Source organism: Rhincodon typus, chromosome 36, assembly GCF_021869965.1.
Source record: "Rhincodon typus isolate 14 chromosome 36, sRhiTyp1.1, whole genome shotgun sequence".
Lineage (NCBI taxonomy): Eukaryota > Metazoa > Chordata > Chondrichthyes > Orectolobiformes > Rhincodontidae > Rhincodon > Rhincodon typus.
In genome coordinates, this window is record NC_063367.1 from 4,810,228 (window position 1) to 4,832,477 (window position 22,250).

Sequence of the window (22,250 nt, forward strand, 5' to 3'; positions counted from 1 at the left end):
AGGTGCGGTGGTTAGATTGTCTCTGAATAGTGATCGTCAGAGCCTGGCATTTGTGAGTGGCAAATGTCACTTGCCACTTGTCAGCCCAACTGCACTGTTCATGTGGAAACAGCAGAACAACATTGATGAGCAAACACCTTTTTTAAGTGGCAATGCTTAACACCTCAAAGCTAGAACGTTCCTACAAGTGAACCATTCCAATGTGATCCTTTACGTTACCTGTACATGTGTTTGCACATGAATGTATGCATGGGTAGGAGCAGGCACATGCACGGATATGTAGGTGTATATACACTTGTGGGTGTGCATGTAAGATTTGTGTGAATGCACACTATTTTGAGTGTGTATGGATACCCATGTTCAAGTGATCATGTCTGTACTTATCAAGGGTGTTCCTATGTGGAAGATTCTGATGTTTAATAAGTACATTCTTTTGGATCATTGAATTACATTACAAATCTTTGGTTGCAAAACACTTTGGAGCATCCTATGAAGAACTGATGAATGTAGCAATTGTTATAATCTAGGAAACTATGTTAGCACTGCATCTACTCTGTATTCAATGATCTCTGATTGGAAGAACTAAATACTTCTGCAAAGACATCTGACCTTCCAAGTTCAGCAAAGGAGGCAGTTTGGACCCGTATTTGGGAGACAATATCAGACTGACCAAACTGCACAAGACTTAGGAATTAACACTGTGTAACAGAGAGAAAAACATGTTTCTGCATATAGTACAGTTTAAAACTAAGGGTCATAAATATAAAATGGTCACAAATAAATCCACAAGAATTTTAAGAAAAACATTTTTACCTAGTCAGTGGTGAAATTGTGGAATTTGCTGCCACAATGAATTAGAGTCCTCATGCTTCCTGGTTTTTGGAAATGGGCATTTAGTTTCCCGGAGTTATTGCTAGTGAATCGGAGGAAGTGTTCCTGTAAATACTGTTCATGCAATCCACAGCACCCCAGAAGTATGACTTATCAACACACCATGTCGTCTGAGCCTTGTTGGTCTATCTAACACACAATCTCCAAACCTTGGAATTGTTCCAAATGCACCACTTCACTGCCAATAACATTTGGGGCCAATGAGTATTGTCTGAAAGTTCTGAGTCCTGAGAGGGCAGCTGGTAAAGAGAGAGAAACAGAAATCAGATGAGAAACAGAAAGAAAGACAAAATGCCATTTGGGAAGGAAGAGAGAAACTGAAACTTGGGGTGTGGGATGAAAGAGATAAAAATTGTGGGGTGAAGAGAGATAATACAATACACACTGTAGAGGGGAAGAAAGAGAGCAACAGAAACTGGGGAGGTGAAAGAGAAAGAGAGAGTAAACCAGAAGCTGCACCAGACATGGGGAAGAGAAAGAGAGACAGAAACTAAATGCTTAGGATGGTGAAAGAAAAACAGAAATTGAGAGGTTGAAAGAGAAATAGAAATGGACAAGCATGGGGAGAGTGAAAGCAATAGGGGAGCCAGGGAGAGAGAGAAAAAAACAAACAAAACTTGGATGCAGAGAAAAAGAGAAGGATTAGAAACTGGGAGACAGAAAGAAAATGGAACAGAAACACTGGGTGGGGCTTGGGGGGACAGAGATGGGGTGTGGGTGGAGAGGAAGCTACCTGCTAAGTGTAAAGCAATGTAAGCAACGCAGCATATTTGGATTAAATGGCTGCTTCTATTTGAGGACTATTTGTTCTTTTATTGCTGCATAAAGAGTAAGGAGGCATTCTTGAAAGTCAGAAATGTCAGGTCTGGGAATATTATCCTGTATTTAGCTTCATACTCCAGCCATCCCATAACAACCCGGACACAAGGTTTCAGATTTGAATCCCTGTCCTCAAAATAACAACCAATGCAAAGGTTTCTGCTGGTAAAGATATTAGTAATTCCCTTGTTTGATCAGATGACCCTGAAGGACTTGAGGTATAATCATCCTGTTTTCACCAAGTGGCTTTTAGGAAACAAGGGGTCAAGCTGAGGTCAGGTGGTGACAACAGAAATGTGACTGAATTAAATAAGTGGGCCGTACAATGGACAATGTAATGACCCGAGAAGTTAGTTACTGCAGTTTAAGTCTTGTTAATTCATGCTAAATGGTTACAGCTCAGGAGGAGGCCATTTGGTCTTTTGTCTGGGCCAGCTCTCCAAATAAGTTTAGGACAGTTTATCTGCCTTCTCTTCATAACTCTGCACTTATCTGTCTCACAGATAATAATCCAGTTTTCTGTTGAAGGCCTTGCTTGAGTTACCACCGTACTCTCAAACTACGCAAATCTTAACCACTCTCCGTGTGAAGATATTTTCCTCATGTCACTATTGCTTTTTTGCCAGTTACCTTAAACCTGTGCCCTCTTGCTCTTGATCCTTCCATCAATGGGCATCGTTTCTTTCCATTTACACTGTCCAGACCTATCATGATTTTTGAATACTTTCATTAAATCTCTTCTCAACCTTCTGTGCTCCAAGGAAAACAGCCCCTTTTTCGCTAAACTGTTCACAGAACAGAACTTTAGGGGAAATGGTGGCAACTTGGTCACATCACTGGACTAGTATTCCAGAACCTCAGATTAATGTTTCTGAGGACATGTATTCAAATACCCTAATGCCAGGTGGGGACATTTGAATTCAAGAAAAAATACTCTGGAATAGAAATTTACATTAGTGGTGACTATGTATCATTGTCACTTGTAAAAATCCATCTGATTCACGAATATTCTTTAGGGATGGAAATCTGCCATCCTCACCTGGTCTGGCCTACATGTGACTCCACATCCAGAACAATGTAGTTGACTGTTAACTGCCCTCTGGGCAGTTAGGGAAGGGCAAAAACACCAGCTAGCGATGTGCCCACAACCCATGAAGGAATTAAAAGAAAGTTCCACAACTTGGAACTATTCTCATTGATCTTTTCTGCACACTCTCGAATGTTTTTAAAGTATGTATCCAGAACTAAACATACTTCTCAGACTCAACTGGGGTATAATTTTACAACATAACTTCCTTGCACTTGTACACTGTACCCCTCTTCAGAAAGCTGAGGTACTATATATTTTATTAATGTCTCTCTCCCTTTCAAGGAATAATATGCGTATTCACCCAGGTCCCTCTGGATCGGCGACCCCTTTAGAGTTGTATCCTTAATTTGATATTTTCTCTCTTGGTGGAATATTATTTGTACTAATTCAGGACTGAGCACTAAGCAGGACTGTTCCCAGGAGAGAAACTTCTGTCCTGTTAAGTTGAGAAAGCTCTCTGGACCTTTTGGTAATCAGGCAGCTGATCTAGTCAGAGAATCACAAAATCCTTAAAGTGTGGAAGCAGGCTATTCAAACCATCAAGTCCACACTGACTCTCTGAACAGCATCCAACCCAGACCCATTCCTATACCCTATCCCTGTAACCCTGGATTTCCCAATGCTAATCCACCTAGCCTGTACAACTCCGGACACCATGGGCAATTTAGCGCGGCCAATCCACCGAACCTGCACATATTTGGACTGTGGGAGGAAACTGGAGCACCGGAAAGAAACCCACGCAGACACTGGGACAATGTGCAAACTCGACACAGACAGTCGCCAGTGGCTGGAATCAAAGCTGGATCCCTGGCGCTGTGAGGCAGCATTACTAGCCACTGAGCCACCATGCCGCATCCAATTTAGCTGCTGGCGGGCTTTCTACTGTAATTGGGACCATGGAGCAGGATGAACTGCCAACCAATTAGATGCCAGCAGCTTCAGAATTTGGTAGGGCCACAGCAGAGGCTGTGGCTGCTGTCGAGACATTACGCCCCTTCTCTAGGATAGAAGAAAGGTAGGTGTTGTGTGGGGGAGAGTGGTGGTTTTTGGGGCTGGGGCACAGGGAAAGATGGGATGGTTTTGAAAGGAAAGGGCGGGGTAGGTTTCAGGGACCACCCCTCTCTCATAGAACCTGCCTTTGGGTCTTTGCCAAGTTAGTGCAGATCAAGGTGCGCCACCTCTCAAGCTGACAGTCTGCCAGTATTGATTTTCCATTTAAAAAGACTGATACTTTCTTGTCCTGCCTAGAGCTGAAGTAATCACATCTCAGGTGGGATGAGGCCCTTTGGAGGTTGTTGAGTAACTACTTAAGGGCCTTAATTGGCAAAAGGGCAGTTGGGTTAAGCTTGGGTCTTTCTGTCTTGAATTTAGTTAGGGTAAGGCTCTTGTTTGCCACAATCCTGCATCATTATGTTTCCTTCCTGTTTCCGAGCCCAGAAGGTTCTGCTCTACATGTTCTTCCTACCAAACTAAATCTTTTCACGTTTCTCTGCATTAAATGTTGGTTGCCCCAGTCACTCATTTCACCAATCTGCCTGTGTGCTTTTGAAATTCTACACCAAACTTCTCACAGCTTACAATGCTTCCAAGTCTTATATCGTTTACAAATTTTCAGCTGGTACCATTGCCTTTTAAACGATGGGTTCTGGGTGACAGGCCTCTCTGATTTCACTGCCAGGATAAGAAATCTGGATTTTGCAGTGAGGATGCCAAGACTTAACTCCTGTGGAGTTATGATCACTTCAGGATTGTTGTGGCATCTCCACAAATTGCTGATAATCCTTTTGGCCACTGTCAGATTTTATCTGATTTAAAACATGTTAAGAACAAACTCTATAATTCTATAGAACCTTTCACATAATAAAACATGCCAAGGTGTTTCACAGGAGCATTACAATACAAAAAATGACTCTGAACCACAATAGGAGGTAATAGAAATAGGACAACAAAAGCTCTGTAAGTAATGTAGTTTTTAAGGAGTGTTTTAAAGGATGAGAAAAAAGTGTAGAAGCTCAGGGAAAGAATTCCAGAACATAATGTCTAGACAGCTGAAGGTGCAAGAATGAGGAATATTGTAGCATCACAATAACCCACCTTCTTCTGCAGGTGCAGTTTCCCTAGAGGTCATTGTTGACTGTTGTGTTGGCTTATAGTTATGCTTGCAAAGGCACTGCAGTGGTTTGCTGTTATCTTCTGCAGATTGCTCACATGGTCGACCAGGAATCTGTCCTACTCTTACTGCTTGCCATTGGTGTGTTGGAAGGGTTTACAAGTTGATACTCAACCTGTATGGCTGTTTTCTGAATGTACCTTTCTTGGACATCAAGTCGTGGAGTGGGGCTTGAATTCAGAGATTTTGCTTCAGAGACTACCCATTGCACCACAAGATGTCCTCTTATTATTATGTAACTATTATTACTGTACTGCTATCCATCACTTTCTCTCTTCTTTCAGACATACATCAAGAGTCAGGACAAGGACTTTGTAGCTGCCACTATCCAGGCTATTGGCCGATGTGCTACCAACATTGATGAGGTCCGTGACACTTGCCTGAATGGATTGGTTCAGCTGCTATCCAATAGAGATGGTAAGGCCCAAGCAACAAATAACTAACAGGAAACACTGAGCAGCTGACAGCAAAATATTTAGTGTGTGAGAGTTAGTTTGAAATGCATGCCTTACGCATCAATGACAAAACACAAGAGTCAAATACAGTAGCAGACATGACACAGACCCTTTGACAGATTTATTCCACTTGCAATTGCATTTCCGTCTGTATTTCTCTATCTATTTAGTCCCAATGCCATCCCAATGGTTCGCTGATCGAATCAAGCATCACGTTGTTTCTGTTGTTTGCAATGTCACAGATGCTTCTCAGTCAACTTGCACTTGCAAAACCTAACAAATCATTTGCGATTGGGCACAATTATTCAACAATCCTAAATATGTTAATAGTTACATGAATAACCATGTTAAGATTGTTAGTGGAGCTTGTAATGTGACTCATTTATATTTGCTAGAAGTGACAAACCTTCATAAGCAGGGACATGTTCCCTGCAAACAAAAGGAATATCTTCAAGCCTCATTCCTTGTTTGAATTATCCAGGAGTTTGGGAAGCCTGTAGTTCTTACTTGTTTTCTCCATAACGATATTGGAGCCTAATTAAATTCAAACCAATTAGCATCTTTTTCCTCCTGTAGCATAGATTGTGATCATTTAAAATTTGGCATACTTGCATATGACCTGATGAATGCAAGACAGAAAGCTTCAACAACATGTCTGTCTTTTCGGTATGATTTATCATTATATATTCCACATTCTGCAATGTCACCCGTGTTGCCTAAGTGTGAGATCTCTCAGTCCTGTCGTCTCAATTTGCAGTCCCTATAATATTCTGTTGCTGTACCCCAGGACAGATCTGTGCAATGAGGGGCTGTATCATCCTGTTCTGTCCTCACTAGCACCATCCCCTCTCTGTCAGTCACATACATCATGCTTGCACTATTTGTCCCAACTGTCCCATGGTACTGAAGGAAGAGGGGACTATTGACCAGAGTTCTGCTGTTTTAAACATGACTTCCATTGTATTGCAGAGTTGGTAGTTGCTGAGTCTGTGGTCGTCATTAAGAAGCTGCTGCAGATGCAACCGTCGCAACATAGTGACATCATCCGACATATGGCAAAACTCATTGACAACATCATGGTTAGTGTCGTGGTAAGGTACGAGGATGCTGACCATTCTTTTTCTTTTTTAAAAATTATTCACTCGGGAATATAGGGCTTTGCTGGCTAAGACAGCGTTTACTATCAATCCCTAATTGCCCTTGAGAAGGTGGCAATGCTTTGTTGAGCTTCGATGTGGAGGTGCCAGTGTTGGACAAGGTCAGAAATCACATGACACCAGATATAGTCCAACAGGTTTATTTGAAAACAAAGCTTTCAGAGCGTAGCCCCTTCTTCAGGTGAAGTGAGAAAGAAGCACGCAGAACACAGCTGAGGATGTATTAAGCAAACCTAAGATGCTGTTAAATCTTTAATCATTTAGAAGGTTTTAATTGATTAATATGTATATGTAAATCCCCGAATTTCATTCAAATCACTGCCTTGAGAGAACCGAAGATTTTATCAGTGTAAAGAAGAGGTGACATTTTAGGTCAGACAATGCATGTTAGGTGTGAGGCCTTGTTTAGAATCTGTTTGCATTTCGTTTTGGAGTCAGACTGGTTTTATTTCTAAAGTAGGAATATATAAAATGCCACATTAACTGACTGTCTATAAATTGCGTGCTTTTTGAACAAAATAGAATGTATCTGCAAATACAAATTCACCCCATAGATTTATATATGAGTGTGTGTGTGTGAACAAAACATAGAAAATGACATGAGATTATATTCCCATCTTTTTTGTTGCACGTTAAAGTTCCAAGTGATCTTTCTCCAGTAAAGTCTAACAGTTTCTTAGAAACTGTTAGACTTAGAAGCAGATTCTTTGTAAAACTATTAAATAGCTGATTGCTGCCATCCACCTATTTCAATTTGGAGGTCTCTCCATTTTCCATCCACTGTTTTAAAACTGCAAGATCACTCTTTTATCATTCACACATTTCATCGAGTGTACTTCATCCCATTTTATGATTGATGCGGCACTCAGTGTTGCTGCTGAATTTGTTGAAAAATTTTCTTCATACGTCTGCTTAAAAAAAATACCGTACATCTACTTTAAAAAAATGCCTCACCAAGAGCAAGAGTCTTCATCGTTAAGATTCATTTTATCTTCCCACGCTAAAGGGCAACATTTACTAGAGGAAATATTATAAATTTTCTTGCACTTGAGAACCCATCACAGAGATTTGCACAAGAAACATCACAAAAAACAACAAGTTTCACGTTCCTGGCATCTCCCAATGATGGAAATTGCAAAGCACAAAGCTTGATTTTTAATTTTTTCAACGTTCTGTTTGAGTGAATAATATCTTCCACCTTGGGATTTTTCATACTCAACCCTAATATTCAAAACTGGCATCTGGCCTTGTTTGAGTGCCCAGCTATCAAAATCCTGGGAGTTGCCATTGACCAGATATTGAACTGAACTAGACATGTAAACACAGTGGCTACAAGAGGCTTTCCTGAGGCTAGGAATTCTTCAATGAGTAACTCACCTTATGACAGCCCAAAGCCTGTCCACCATCTACAAGGCACAAGTCAGGAGTGCGATGGAATACTGCCCACTTGTCTGGATGAATGCAGTTCTAACAACTATCAACAAGCTTGACATCCATACTGTATGACTGTGACCATCCAGGACAATGTAGCTTGCTTGATTAGCACCACATCCGCAAACATTCATGCATTTGGTGCTTCTTTTGGAGAATGAAGAATCACTTCCTTTAAGCCAATCTCACTGCAGAAATGCAGTTTTAGTTCAATTGATATGTATTCCCAAGTACTTGCAGCTACAAAGCCAAAACAAAGTCAAAACTGCTTCTGTTGCTGTTGGTGAATCCACCCTTATATCTTGATTCCCTAATTTTTCTTCAAAACCTGTGTCACTAACTTTGCTTTAGCCCTTTAAATCCCATCAGGGAACATCTTTTCGGTGTATGTCCTGTTTTATCCTGCAGCCACCTTGTGCACAGCAAGATTGCATGAACAGCAATGTGATAATGACCTGATAGTCAGCTGTTTTTCCTTCATAATGTTGATTTAGGGCTAAAGGTTGGCCAGGGAGCTGGGAGTAATTTCCTTGCCATTCTTTGAGGTAGTGCAATGGGATATTTTAGCATTTACCTAATGGGGCAGGTAGGGTTTTAGTTTAATACCACTCCAGAAAATAGGACCTCAAATTGTGCAGCATTCCTTCATCACTGAACTACAAGTTGTCCTCAGGCCCTAGAGTGGGAATTGATCCCAGAACCCTGTGACTGAGAGGTGAGAGTGCTACCACTGAGTCATGGCTGCCACAATAGTAAAGCTAAAAGAACAACCCATTTGGACACATTTTTTCTTTGATTCACTCATAGAACGTGGGCTTTGCTGGCTGGCTAGCATTTAATGCCCATCCCTAGTTGCCCTCCAGGTGGTGAGCTGTCCTTTTAAACTGCTGCAGTCTACATGCTGTAGGTTGACCCAAAATGCTTTTAGGGAGGGAATTATGACACAGCTCTATGGCCACCACATGATGAGGTAGAACTTGAACCTGAATCTTCTGGCACTCGGTGGTACAACCACCACCTTTGTGTTGCACAACCTTTAGAACAACCTATTTGCCGACACAAAGACAGATCACTGATTATTTGTCTTTTTTCTGGGTAGGTTCCAATGGCAAGAGCCAGTATCCTTTGGCTTATCGGTGAGTACTGTGAACATGTGCCCACGATCGCTCCCGATGTGCTTCGGAAAATGGCCAAGTCCTTCACCAATGAGGAAGACATTGTTAAGCTGCAAATCATTAACCTGGCTGCCAAACTGTACCTTACCAACTCCAAACAGGTGCTTGCCTATCCTGTTATACAGTGGGTGAATATGGGGCCATACAAAGGGAGGTGTTGATGTTAAATCTTGCTCGTGGTTACTATTTATTTGTACTGTTCTATTTTAGCTGGCAATTGTGTTTCATTTTCAAATGAGGTCACCTATGTGAGTGTCGAATTCCTGATCCTTTAGAACATAGAACATAGAACATTACAGCGCAGTACAGGCCCTTCGGCCCTCGATGTTGTGCCGACCTGTGAAACCAATCTGAAGCCCATCTAACCTAAACTATTCCATTATCATCCATATGTTTATCCAATGACCATTTAAATGCCCTTAAAGTGGGCGAGTCTACTATTTTTGCAGGCCAGTTGGAAAATGGGCAAGGTTTATTGATTAAATTAAAACTTCATTGCTGAGCAGCCTTCAGTGTCAAGAATACAACGACTGAACTGAATGGGATAATAAGAACTGCACATGCTGGAGTCAGAGATAACACAGTGTGGAGCTGGAGGAACACAGCAGGCCAGGCAGCATCAGAGGAGCAGGAAAGTTAACATTTTGGGTCGGGACCGTTCTGAAGAAGGCTCCCAACCGGAAACGTCAACTCTCCTGCTCCTCTAATGCTGCCTGACCTACTGTGTTCCTCCAGCTCCATACTGAACTGAATAGGGCTGCCTGGAAATTGGTAAAAATTTCAACTGGTCCCATTTGCCCCAATACAGAAAATGTTATGAATGTACAAAACTGATGAGCAAGAAAAGACAATTTCAGTCAAGCTTTCTCCATGCATCACAAGGGTCGGAGTATTCCAACTCAACATTTGCTTCATTCTCTTTCCCTCTTCAATGCCCACCTCCACCTCCAACATCTTATGGGGTCTTTTGATCTTCTAGGGCAAACAAGGGAAAACATAGTACCTGGTATAAAATTGCACTGTGATCCCTTCAAGAGATCGAAACCACTCCAGAACTCAACAAGTTATCTATTAAGTTTATCCTATATGGTGTGATCTCTGCCTATATCAGGAGATAGTCCAGTTCCTTCTTTGAGAGATTTTAACTTGGAGGGTTGAATAAACAAGATGATTTGAGTGCTCTACCTGTGTGCAAAGAGGTCAGCTTATTCGCTGAGGGTATCATGCTGGTTGATCCGAGCATGTGTGAAGCTATCAGACAATAGACTTATCCAACTGTCCTGACGCAGCTGTCCTTTGCTTTTAAATTCATTATCCTCCTGTGAGGTAATTGGATTTTTTCACCAATATGAAGGAACCAGCCGTAAGCTTCTCCAACCCTCACTCATAAAGCTTCTCCCCTTCCTGACAGAGACATTACTCAGAGACTCCTGCGTTGGTCAAATCTCAAGTGACCTGGGAACATAATGTATTACTTCCTTCAATTGAATGGGGCCTAATTGAGCTTAGCGTCTGCAACCCTAGTCTTCTGCACAATATCAATCCATCTGATAGCAGTTTACGCCTTTTGATAAAGACCCATGTTGTTGATTCCACAGTGTATGGGATGACTGCAAACCATCCCAGTGATCAAAACATTCTCAGGCAAGCTGCACACCTCCTGATTCTTCAGCACATCTTAATTCTTTCTGCATCATTTTTTTTTTCACAGGATGTGGGCATCATTGGCAAGCCCAGTGTTTATTGCCTATCCCTAATAGTTACTTGAACTGATGAGCCATTTCAGAGGGCATTTAAGAGTGAGCCATTTTATTGTGAGCATAGAGTCTTTTGTGAGCCAGACTGGGTCAGGACAGCAGATATTTTCCCTATAGGATATTAACGAACCAGATGTTTTCTCTACAATAATTGATGATAGTTTCATGGATGACTAGTTTCCAATTCCAGAAATCAGCTGCCATGATGGAATTTAAATCCGTGACCCTGCAACATTAGCCTGGGCCTCTGGATTACTGTTCCAGTGAAGTTTCCACCACATTGCCATTACTGTATTGCCCTGCTCTTAGGTTTTTACAAAACATCTATCTGTTGCTCTGATCATTTTTGTGTTGTATTTGGTTGACATACTTTGAGGTGTTTTTACTTCCCCTTACCCTCCAGACCAAACTGCTGACTCAGTACGTTCTTAATCTGGCCAAGTATGACCAGAACTACGACATCCGGGATCGAGCCCGTTTCATCCGGCAGCTCATCGTTCCAACAGAGAAGAGTGGAGTGTTGAGCAAGTATGCCAAGAAGCTGTTTCTGGCCCAGAAGCCTGCTCCAGTCCTCGAATCCTCCTTTAAAGGTAGGAAGTTATGATGTATGGATTTTGTGAGGCAGTGGAGTCACAGTAGGAAGAACCTTCTTCTGGTGGTGAAGTTGGAGGCAGGAAGAGCATTTAATTAAGTGGAATGATGTCATACCCAAAACCCCGAAACTTTCCAGCCTCCACTAGAATCTGAGTAGGAATGTCCATGGTCAGACATCCTGCTGAAGTGGCCACTTAACCCCTCCTGACATTACCTGCCTGTGATTAGGTCCCAAGTGCTGCCAACCTTTGATTGGCACAGGGCTGGCCCCAGCTCTCCATGTTGCAGGTAAGGATCAACAGAATTCTTCTCGATGACTTTGAGAACCCTGGCCTTAGAGTGCTGGCGTGCTGATAATTGCTCAGTAAACATTTATTGTTTTAATCAGAACAGAAATTATTGTTGGGATTCAGGACGCAAGTTGAAGCCATTCAGCCTCTTGAGCTTATTCTCCCATTCAATTCAATTTTAACCTTATCTGCCACCTTACTAAACAAAGATCTGTGGATCTTGGACTTCAAATGTTGTTGAACAAGTGTTGTTGTTGAGGGAGGGAAGAGATTTCCATACTACCCTTTGAACAGACTGACTCCAATTTTCAGGTTCTCTCCACCAAATTTGCCATTTTTGTTCTCTCCTCCACCATAGACTCTGAGCCATGATGTCATGGCCTGACCCAGAACCATAGAACTGTAGAACATAGAAGAAGGGCATTTGACCCTTCAAATCTGTATCTGTTCTTTTGAAAGGCAATTCAATTAGTCCCACTGACCTAAACTTTCTTTTCCCTCCCTGACCTATGCTTATTACATTTTGGAAAATTGTATTCCAAGGGGGAACCCCTCACAGTTCTTGCTCAGTTATTTATCTTTCTACCTTAATCCAGAAATGAAACATACAGAGTTTAACAAATATCTCACTCAGGAGAAGGAGTTCAGTTAAAATGTTTTAAAATCTGTATATTACCTCAATTAAATACTTCATAATTCAGCTCCTGATCACTAATTTAAGGTAATCAGTCAACTGTGTTTATAAAGCCCAAAACAAAACTTCTATTAAATATGATTCTGGTGATTGAAACATGAAAACCTTTGGTAAGTAATGCAATAAATGTAGATAATGTGCAGGTTTGGGCTGACAAGTGACACGTAATATTCATGCCACACCTGTGCCATGATTGAACATTTCCAACAATAGAGAATCTAATCATCTCCCTTGATATTCAATAGTATTACCTCATTGAATCTCCTACTGTCAACATTCTGGGGATTACCACTGACCAAAGCTGAACTGGACTAGCCATATAAATACTGAGCAGATCAAAGGCTGGGAATCATGTGGTGAACAACTTGCCTCCTGTCCCTTCAATGCCTGTCCACAGTCTACAAGGCACAAGTCAGGAGTGTGATGAAATTTCTCCACTTGGTGCAGCTTCAACAACACTCAAGAAGTTCAACACCAACCAGGATAAAGCAGCTCACTTGATTCATATCCTAGCCTCCATCTTTAATGTTCACTTGCGTCACCACTAATGCATAGTGGCAGCAGTGTTTACCAACTGCAACATCTACTGCAGCAACTCACACAGGATCCTCTGACAACACCTCCAAAAATCATGACTTGTATCATCTAGATGGACAAGAGCAGCAGATACTTAGGTACACTAACACTTGCAAGTTCCCCTCCAAGCCACACACCATCTTGAATTGGAACTATGTCACCATTCAACTATGTCATCACTAACACTGTATTAAAATTCTGGTATTTCTTTCCTAATACTACTGTGGGTGTCCCTAGATCACACGATCACAGCAGTTCAAGAAGGCAGCTCACCACCACCTTCCCAAGGGCAATTAGAGATAGGCAGTAATGCGAACATTCCGTGACTGAAACATGTCACTCTGTTCAGTAATGGTTCAGATTTTTAGCAATGTGGGCGGTACATAGTTAAAAACCATTTTAATCATCAGATCATTTGAATTAAGTGGTTGTGAGTTATGTTGAGTAGTTAGCTTGTTTTTCAATGTGGTCTCTGTAGAGAAGGTCAGGATTAAATGTGAGTTGGGCTGTTAGGGTGTCAGGTAGTTCAGAGACAGTTTTATAATTTTGTGATTTGCCTTTCTCACAGATCGGGATCATTTTCAGCTCGGCTCATTGTCCCACCTGCTGAACAGCAAAGCTGGAGGCTACCAGGAGCTCCCTGATTGGCCTGAGTCTGCCCCTGACCCCTCTGTCCGCAATGTGGAGGTAATGGACAAGGTTCAGCAAAATATAGGACTACTGTCCATACAAATATCCCCTTGCATTTATATAGCACTTCTAATGCAGTAAAACAAAGTGGCTCACAACAGCGTCACTAAACAAAACCAACTTCCATCCTAAGGTCAGAACTAGGGACATTCGCTAACGATTGCACAATGTTCAGCACCATTCACGACTCCTGAGATCCTAAAGCAATCTATGTCCAAATGCAGCAATGCCTGGAAAACATCCAGGCTCGTGCCAAAAAGTGGCAAGTAAATTCACACAAACAAATGCCAAGCAATGACTGACTCCAATAAGAGGTAATTTAACCATTGCCCCTTGACATTTAATGCATTATTATCACTGAATACCCTACTATTAATATCCTAGGGATTACACTTGACCAGAAACTGAACTGGACTAACCATATAAATACAGTAGCTACAAGAACAGGTCAGGGTCTAGGAATCCTGCAGCAAGTAACTCACCTCCTGACTTCCCAAAGCCCGTCTACCATCTACAAGGCACAAGCTAAAAGTGTGATGGAATACTCCCCACTTGCCTGAATGAGTGTTACTCCAACAACACTCAAGAAGCTTGACACCATCCAGGAGAAATCAGCCTGCTTGATTGGCACCATATCCACAAACATCCACTCCCTCCACCACTGACGCTAAATAGCATTTCAGTAATTGACCAAGCCTCCCTAGACAACACCTTTCAAATCCACAATCACATCCATCTAGAAGGGCCAAGGGTAGCAGATACATGGGAACACAGTCACCTGCAAGGTCCCCTCAATCCTCTCACCATCCTGACTTGGAAATATATCACTGTTCTCGGTGTCACAGGGTCTAAGTCCTGGAATTCCTTCCTTATTGGCATTGTGGGTCTACCTCATGTACATGGGCTGCAGCAATTCAAGAAGGCAGATCACTATCACCTTTCAAGGGCAACTATGGACAGGTAATATGTCCCATGAATGATTTTTTTAAAAACTGCCACCAAGTTGCAAAACGAGAGATTCCAGCAAGTGGCCAAAGTAGAATCTTCTATGGGAACGGAGAAGTAGAAGGGTTTTACAGGGAATTCCAAAGATTGTGGCCCAGGCAACAGCAGGTGCAGCCACCAGTGGTGGAACAATTAAAATCTAGGATGCTGTAAAGGCCAGCATTAGATGAATCCAGATATCACAAAGGGCTTTGAGGCTGAAGCCACAGAGATAGAAATGAAACCATGGATAGATATGAAAATAGGGATGAGAATTTTAAAATCATGACATTACTTGACAAGGAGCCGGTATTGATCAGTGAGCATAGGGATGATTGGTGAATGGGATTCAGTGAGGTTTTTAATTATCTCAAATATATAGAGAATGAGCAATGAGGCAACCGGAGCAGGGGACATCAAGCCCTTGTGAGGAGTGTGAGCCCAGAGTGGCTAGGGGCATATGGACTGTGTTGTTGAACTGTTAACTGTGATTCTTTGTTTTTCTACTTTTCAGTAAGAAGGACTGTAATATTTAACTTTTTAACTTTGTTTTCTCTATTTTTCTGCTTTTTACCAAGATTCTGTACCTAGGTATCTTTGTACTGAAAAAGGCACCATAAGTGGCAATTTGTAAACTTTTCACTGTACTCATGTGAGTACATGTAACAATAAACCTAATTCAGTGAGAGATTGACCAGGAGTGGATTGGAAAATACAAGTCTGGAGGTAATGAAGGCATGGATGAAGGTTTCAGCAGCCAATGAGCTGAGGTAGGGGTGCACATGGGCATCATCAAAGGTGATTAATGTCTTTATCAAATCAGCCATGTGTCTTGCAGTACACACACGTTGGCAGTGTCTGATTTAAAGGAGTATTTGTAAGCACTAAGGAGTAGTGAAAGTCTTGAACATGGCATATTCCTGCCTGATATTTTAACTCTGCAACTATTGTCTGGGGAGAAAATGGGAGGTAAGACTGTTGGAGATTGCTTTCATCAGATCGTAGCAGATGGAGAGAGTTGGTTAACTATTACCTCTGGTCAGGAGTCCAGAACAAAGGTAGAATCCTAGAATTAGAGCCAGGGTGTTCAGGGATGTTGTCAGGAAGTGGTTCTTCACACAAAGCGTTAGTGTAAATTGGAAATCTCTTACTCCAATAAGAGGTTGAGGGGATCAACTGAAAATCTCAAAACTGAGATTGGCAAATTTTTGTCTGGTTTTTTAAGAGTAATGTAACCAATGCAGGCAAATAGAATTAAGCAAACTGAGAGCTTTCGAGTAAATCATTGAGGTTCATTTCTGGAAGGAGAGAATTGAAAAGCAGAAATGTTATGTTGGAATTTGATCTCGTCTTGGTTAGATTGAATTTGGAATAAAGGGAACAGTTTTAAATTCTTTATTAAGTGATGTATTCAAACAGACTGGAAGAGATGCAAAAAGTAGTCAGCATGCTGATACAGGAACTAAGAGAGAATACATTAATGAAATGAGCTCAGTGAAACAGTGAGTGGGGTTAAAGGTTCTTTTTCAGGTTGGCGATCCTTGATAGTGGGGCTCCACAGGGATCAGTGCTGGGTATGCAACTGTTTACAATATGACTTGGAAGAATATTAATGACTTGGAAGAAAGAATTAAATGTACTGTAGCCAAATTTGGAGATGACACTAAAATAGGTGGAAAGGCAGGTTGTAAGAGGGATACAAACAGTTTACAGGGAGACATTGATAGGTTAAGTAAATGGGCAAAAGTTGGTAAATCGAATAAAATCAGGGAAAATGCTACTTTTAGAAGGGAGAACAAGAAAACAGAATATTATTTAAATGAGCCAAACTGCAGGAAGCTGCAACACGAAAGTACTTGGGGGTACTTGTGCATGAAATGCAGAAAGCTAGCACATGGTTGCAGCAGGTAATCAGGAAGGCTAATGGAATGTTGGCCCTTATTTCAATGAATTTGGAGTGTAAGAACAGGGAAGCCTTACTGCCACTGTACAAGGTGCTGGTGAGACGACATCCAGACTACTGTGAGCAGTTTTGGTCCCCTTAAGGAAAGATATCATTTCGTCGGAGGCAGTTAAGAGATGATCCCTGGAATGGAGAGATTATTTTATGAGCAAAAGTTAAACAGGCTGGGACTCTATTCTGGAATTTAAAAGAATAAAAGATCTCTTTGAGACATAAGATTCTTATGGAGCTTGACAGGGTAAATGTTGAGAGGATGTTTCCCCTCATGGGAGAGTCTAGAACCAGAGTGTATAGTCTCTAAGGTTTTGAAGTAGATTTGTTGCTCAGGTTGTGGGTGTTGAGGTTGGTTGGCTCGCCGAACTTGTTTGTTGTTCCACAGACATTTCGTTACCACGCTGGGTAACATCATCAGTGTAGACTCTGATGAAGCGTCGGTGTGTTTTCCCGCATGGTTTTTGAACTGTGGAGTCCATTTAGCTGGATTGCCTCACTTCCGGTTTTCCTTCATAGTGGAGTGTATATGGGGTCGAGTTCTATGTGTTTATTAATGGCTTTATTCGTGGAGTGCCAGGCTTCTAGGAATTCCCATGCCTGTCTCTGCTTAGCTTGTCCCAGGATTTTGGTGTTGTCCCAGTCAAATTGGTGGTTCTCCTTATCCATGTGGATTGAGATGAGTGAATATTCGTGTCTTTTTGTAGCCAGTTGGTGTTCGTGTACCCTTGTTGTTAGTTTCCTTCCTGTTTGTCCAATGTAGCGTTTCTCACAGTCTCTGCAGGGGATCTTGTAGATGACATTGGTCATGTCCATGGCGGGGAGTGGGTCTTTAGTTCGGGTGAGCAGTTGTCGTAGGGTTGATGTGGGCTTGTGTGTCACTCTGATGCCCAGTGGTCGTAGGAGTCTTGTGGTTAGTTCCGATGTGTTCCTGATGTAGGGTAGTATGATGAGTATGTCGGGGCGTGTAGTACCTTCCTGATGTTGTTCGTGTAGGCATCTTCTGACCCAGTTTTTTGGATATCCATTATCCTTGAAAAGCTGGAAGAGGTATTCTTCTTCCTCTTGGCATAGTTCTGTTGCTGCAGTGTGTTGTTGCCCGTTTAAATAGTGTTCGCACGCAGCTTCGTTTGTGCATGCTGGGATGGTTACAGTTGAAGTTCAGTACCTGGTCCGTGTGTGTGGCTTTTCTGTGTACTTTCATTTGGAGTTCCCCATTTGTCTTGCGCTCTACCATGACATCCAGGAATGGGAGCTGTTTGTTCTTCTCCTCCTCTCTGATGAATTTTATTCCGGTGAGGGTGTTGTTTATAAGTTTGTAAGAGAACAAGGGAGGCAATGGCCTAGTGGTATTATCACCGGACTATTAATCTGGAGAGCCAGATAGTGTCGTGGGGACCCAGGTTTGAATCCCACAATGGCAGATGGTGGAATTTGAATTCAATAAAATATCTGGAATTAAGAATCTAATATGACCGTGAATCCAATTGTGAATTGTCGGAAAAACCCATCTGGTTCACTAATGTCCTTTAGGGAAGGAAACTGCCATCCTTACCTGGTCTGGCCTACATGTAACTCTAGACCCAGCAATGTGGTGGACTCTTAACTGCCCTCTGGGCAATTAGGGATGGGCATAAATGCTGCCTGGCCAGTGATGCCCTCATCCCGTGAATGAACGAAGAAAAATAAGTAAATAAAGGGGAACCAATTTGAGAAGGGAAGGATTTTCTACTTTTAGAGGGGTATGAATCTTGGAATGCCTTGCCACAGAGAGCTGTGGGGGCAGAGTCTTTATGAATATTTAACGCTGAGATAGATAGATTTTTGATCAGTTGGGAAATCAAGGGTCATGGGGAAAGGGCAGGAAAGTGGACATAACGAATATCAGATCAGTCATGATCCTATTGAATAATGGAGCAGACTTGAAGAGCCGAATGGCCTACTCCTGTTCCTATTTCTTATCATATTATTATGATCTTTTAATGCTGCTTTACTGATAGGGAGGGAGCTGGTTTCCTCAATGTTTTGGGCCTTTCTCTGGTTTATTCTAATGACAAAGATATCATTTTTAATTTACAAAATGCCCTTCATGTTTCATTTTAATTAAAATCATCTCCTTCACAATCACATTAATGCACATGTTCTATTATTGAAATGATGGTGATCTCTTCCTATTAGTCTCTGTGTGGAGAAGTGTAACAGGTCTGATTTTAATCAGAATAAAAAAATGAAAGAACTGTGGATGCTGTAAATCAGGAACAAAAACAAAGTTGCTGGAAAAGCTCAGCAGGTCTGGCAGCATCTGTGAAGGAAAAATCAAAGTTAACTTTCGGATCCGGTGACCTGAGGAAGGGTGACTGGACCCAAAACGTTAACTCTGTTTTTTTCTTCACAGATGCTGCCAAACCTGCTGAGCTTTTCCAACAGCTTTGTTTTTGTTCCTGATTTTAATCAGACTCATCCTCAGTCAGTCAACAGTGTCCCCAGACCTGATGATTTATCCTATCCAGTGCTGTATAGTATTTTGATTGTTTAAGCTGTGAATGGTACCCTGTGAATGTGTGCTGTGGCTTTGTTAGCATGCTTGCCTCTGAATCATGAGGATGTGGATGCATATCCCACTTGAGCATAAGAATCAAGGCTGACACTCCATTACAGCACTGAGGAAGTGCTGCACCGTTGGAAGTAAATCTTTCAGTTGAGCCTGTCTGCCCTCAAAGATAAATGCTAGAGATTTTTAAAAAGTCGTTCACAAGATTTGGGGATCACTGGCGAGACCAGCATTTATTGCACATCAATAATTTCCTTTGTGAAGGTGATGGTGACCTACCTTCTTGAACTGCTGCAGTTGTGCTGCGGGTACAGCCGTTGTACATTCCTAGGGCAGGATTCCAGGATATTGACCCAACAACCGATGGTATTATTTTGAATAAGAGCCTGGGGAGTTCTGCCTGGTGTCTTGACCAATGTGCAACCAACCAACATCAGAAAAGAACACATTATCTCATCATTATCACACACTGTGGGAGCTTGCTATGCTCAAATTGGCTGCTGTATTTCCTGCATTAGAAGTGTGACTACCCTTCAAAAAGTATTTCAATCGCTGTAAAGTGCTTTGAGATGTACAGTTGCCATGAGAAATGCTAAATAAATGTAAGTTTTTTTTATTCTTTATTTTATTTTTAAGTTGATCAACAGATATCAAAACACAAGGCCTTTTTCTGACTTCTCTATGATATTGGAAAAATTCCACTGTCTCAACGTCAAGTACTCAAGATGATAGACTAAATCCTAAAAAGCCATATCCTATAAACCCTACAGTGTGGGAGCAGGCCATTCGGTCCATCAAGTTCATACTGACCCTCCAAATAGCATCCCACCCAGACCCACCCCCTACCCTATAACCCTGCATTTCCCATGGCTAACGGAAGTAGCCTGTACATTCCTGGACACTATGTACAATTTAGCATGGCCAATCCACCTAACCTGCACATCTTTGGGCTGTAGGAGGAAACCGGATCACCCAGACGAAACCCATGCAGACACAGGGAGAACATACAAACTCCATTAAACTAAATGGCTCCATCCTCTATCTGATAAAATTTGCTTTATCCACCCTGAAGAGTGGTATCATAAAAATAAAAGCATTGAGCCAAGTCAAACCCCAGCAATTAGATCTGAAGACTTTAATGAGAATTGGGTAACTGTGGGCCTGAATGCTTTAAAGTAATGCTGTTAATTAGTAACCCTAATCCGTATCCTAGACAATTGTTAGTCCTTTTAGAACTAAACACAAATGATTGATTCCTCAACAATCACAGAATACTTAGGAGGCTAATTGATGATGGAGTAGGTTTGATGAGTCAAATAGTGAACTCTTAAAGTCTCCAGGCTAAAAAGATTAGGAATACAGATTAGTAATTAGCCCAAAAAAGGAGAACGTAGGTTAGTAATCACAACACTGGCCAAAGGACAGGCAAAAAGAAGTGGTTGGGAGTGGGAAGTAATTGCAGTGCTGTCGCTCTGCAGTTTGTTGGATTCTGGTTGTCTGATCGGGAGTGTCCTCTACAATGCTGCCTGCAGGAGGAAGCAACCATGGAAGTGGAGATGCGAATCGGATTGCTGGGAGACTGGAAAGAGGTGTGGGTGTGTTGTTTGCCGTGCTGTGTGTTTTTATATCAAGGGATCTGTGATTATTCATTTACTTGGGTATTCACACAGAAAGTGCTGCTTGAGATGACAGTCCTGTGTCGCAGTTAGTGGCATCCCCATCTCTGGACCAGAAGCTTCAGGTTTAAGCCCCATCTCAGGACTTGACAGCAAAGGAAGATGGCCCAGATTGATTGATTATCAATTCATAAATCTTTCTGGTATGGCAGGTGGAAAGAGCATGAATGTTTCCTGGTTAGCCAGAACTACATGATAGCTGCAGTGCAACAACCTTCTTATGTTAAAAGACTGCACAGGCAGGTTCCTGCTGTGAGCAAGCATCATCCTTGTTCAGAGGGACGACAACACACAACCTATCCATTGCCATGTCAAACTACCACTCAGCAAAATCTAGTCATAATCATTTTTTAACCCCAGGCTTATCACTTGGCAATATCTATAGCATTAAATGAACATATTGATTGAGATCACCTAAATATTGAGTCCATTGGACCATGTTAACCACAGCATTAGTCATCATATTGGGCAGTACTTCTGCTCTAAAGCAAAGTGCTTTGGCTCATCTCCTATATTGCTAAATCCTGTGTACTTTAGCTACATAAATCCTGCTGACCACACCAAAATAAAGCTTTATGGTCATTTCTTGCTTGTTTCATATGTTACATTGGCATCAGCATTGACTAATTGTTGTTATTGCCAACTCTTCTTATGAGAAACCATGTTAGAAGTGAATGCACATTTGCTCCCAACTTCAGTCTCTTTTGCTCTATCACAATTACTACAAGAACTAACCTTGCTGGTCAGAGAAGAATTCTAGATTAGAGACGAAAAAAAACTGCAGATGCTGGAATCCAACGTAGATAAACAGGAGGCTGGAAGAACACAGCAAGCCAGGCAGCATCTGGGGGAAAGGAGAAGTCAACATCACAGGGAGAAAGAGAATGCAAAAGACACTGGAGAGCTGGGAGAGCAGCAGCAGTTTTTGGAGGAAGGAAATGAAGACACCAAGTGGAAGGAATATTACTGTCACCGTGAAGAAGTGGTACAGCATCAGATGCAGCCACCAGATAGGACTTAATGGACACTCTCTTCCGGTAGATTGGAGCTGGGCAAGTCATCGTTCGTTGACTGTAAATCTGTTGTTGTTTACAAGGCAAACAGCCCCTGTTTAATCCAAAAGCAAATGCAACTTTTGTTCTTGTTCGTTCTTCACTTTTCCTGTTTAATAAAAGTCAATGTTAATGGTTATTTGAAGGATTTACTGCATGTGATGCATTCATGTTGAAAAATGACAATGGGTGGCACAATGGCTCAGTGGTTAGCACTGCTGCCTCACAACGCCAGGGACCCGGG

At 41.8% G+C, this 22,250-nt stretch overlaps 1 protein-coding gene across 1 annotated transcript in view; it reads left to right on the top strand.

The window, feature by feature from the left end:
* LOC109935210 (adaptor related protein complex 3 subunit beta 2) overlaps window positions 1-22,250 on the top strand; it is a 173,048-nt gene that overhangs the window by 97,285 nt on the left and 53,513 nt on the right. The window contains exons 13-17 of the mRNA XM_048617141.1: window positions 5,255-5,387; window positions 6,395-6,504; window positions 9,113-9,289; window positions 11,349-11,535; window positions 13,668-13,786. Of these exons, the coding sequence (XP_048473098.1) occupies window positions 5,255-5,387; window positions 6,395-6,504; window positions 9,113-9,289; window positions 11,349-11,535; window positions 13,668-13,786 (726 nt within the window). The remainder of the gene's footprint in view (window positions 1-5,254; window positions 5,388-6,394; window positions 6,505-9,112; window positions 9,290-11,348; window positions 11,536-13,667; window positions 13,787-22,250) is intronic.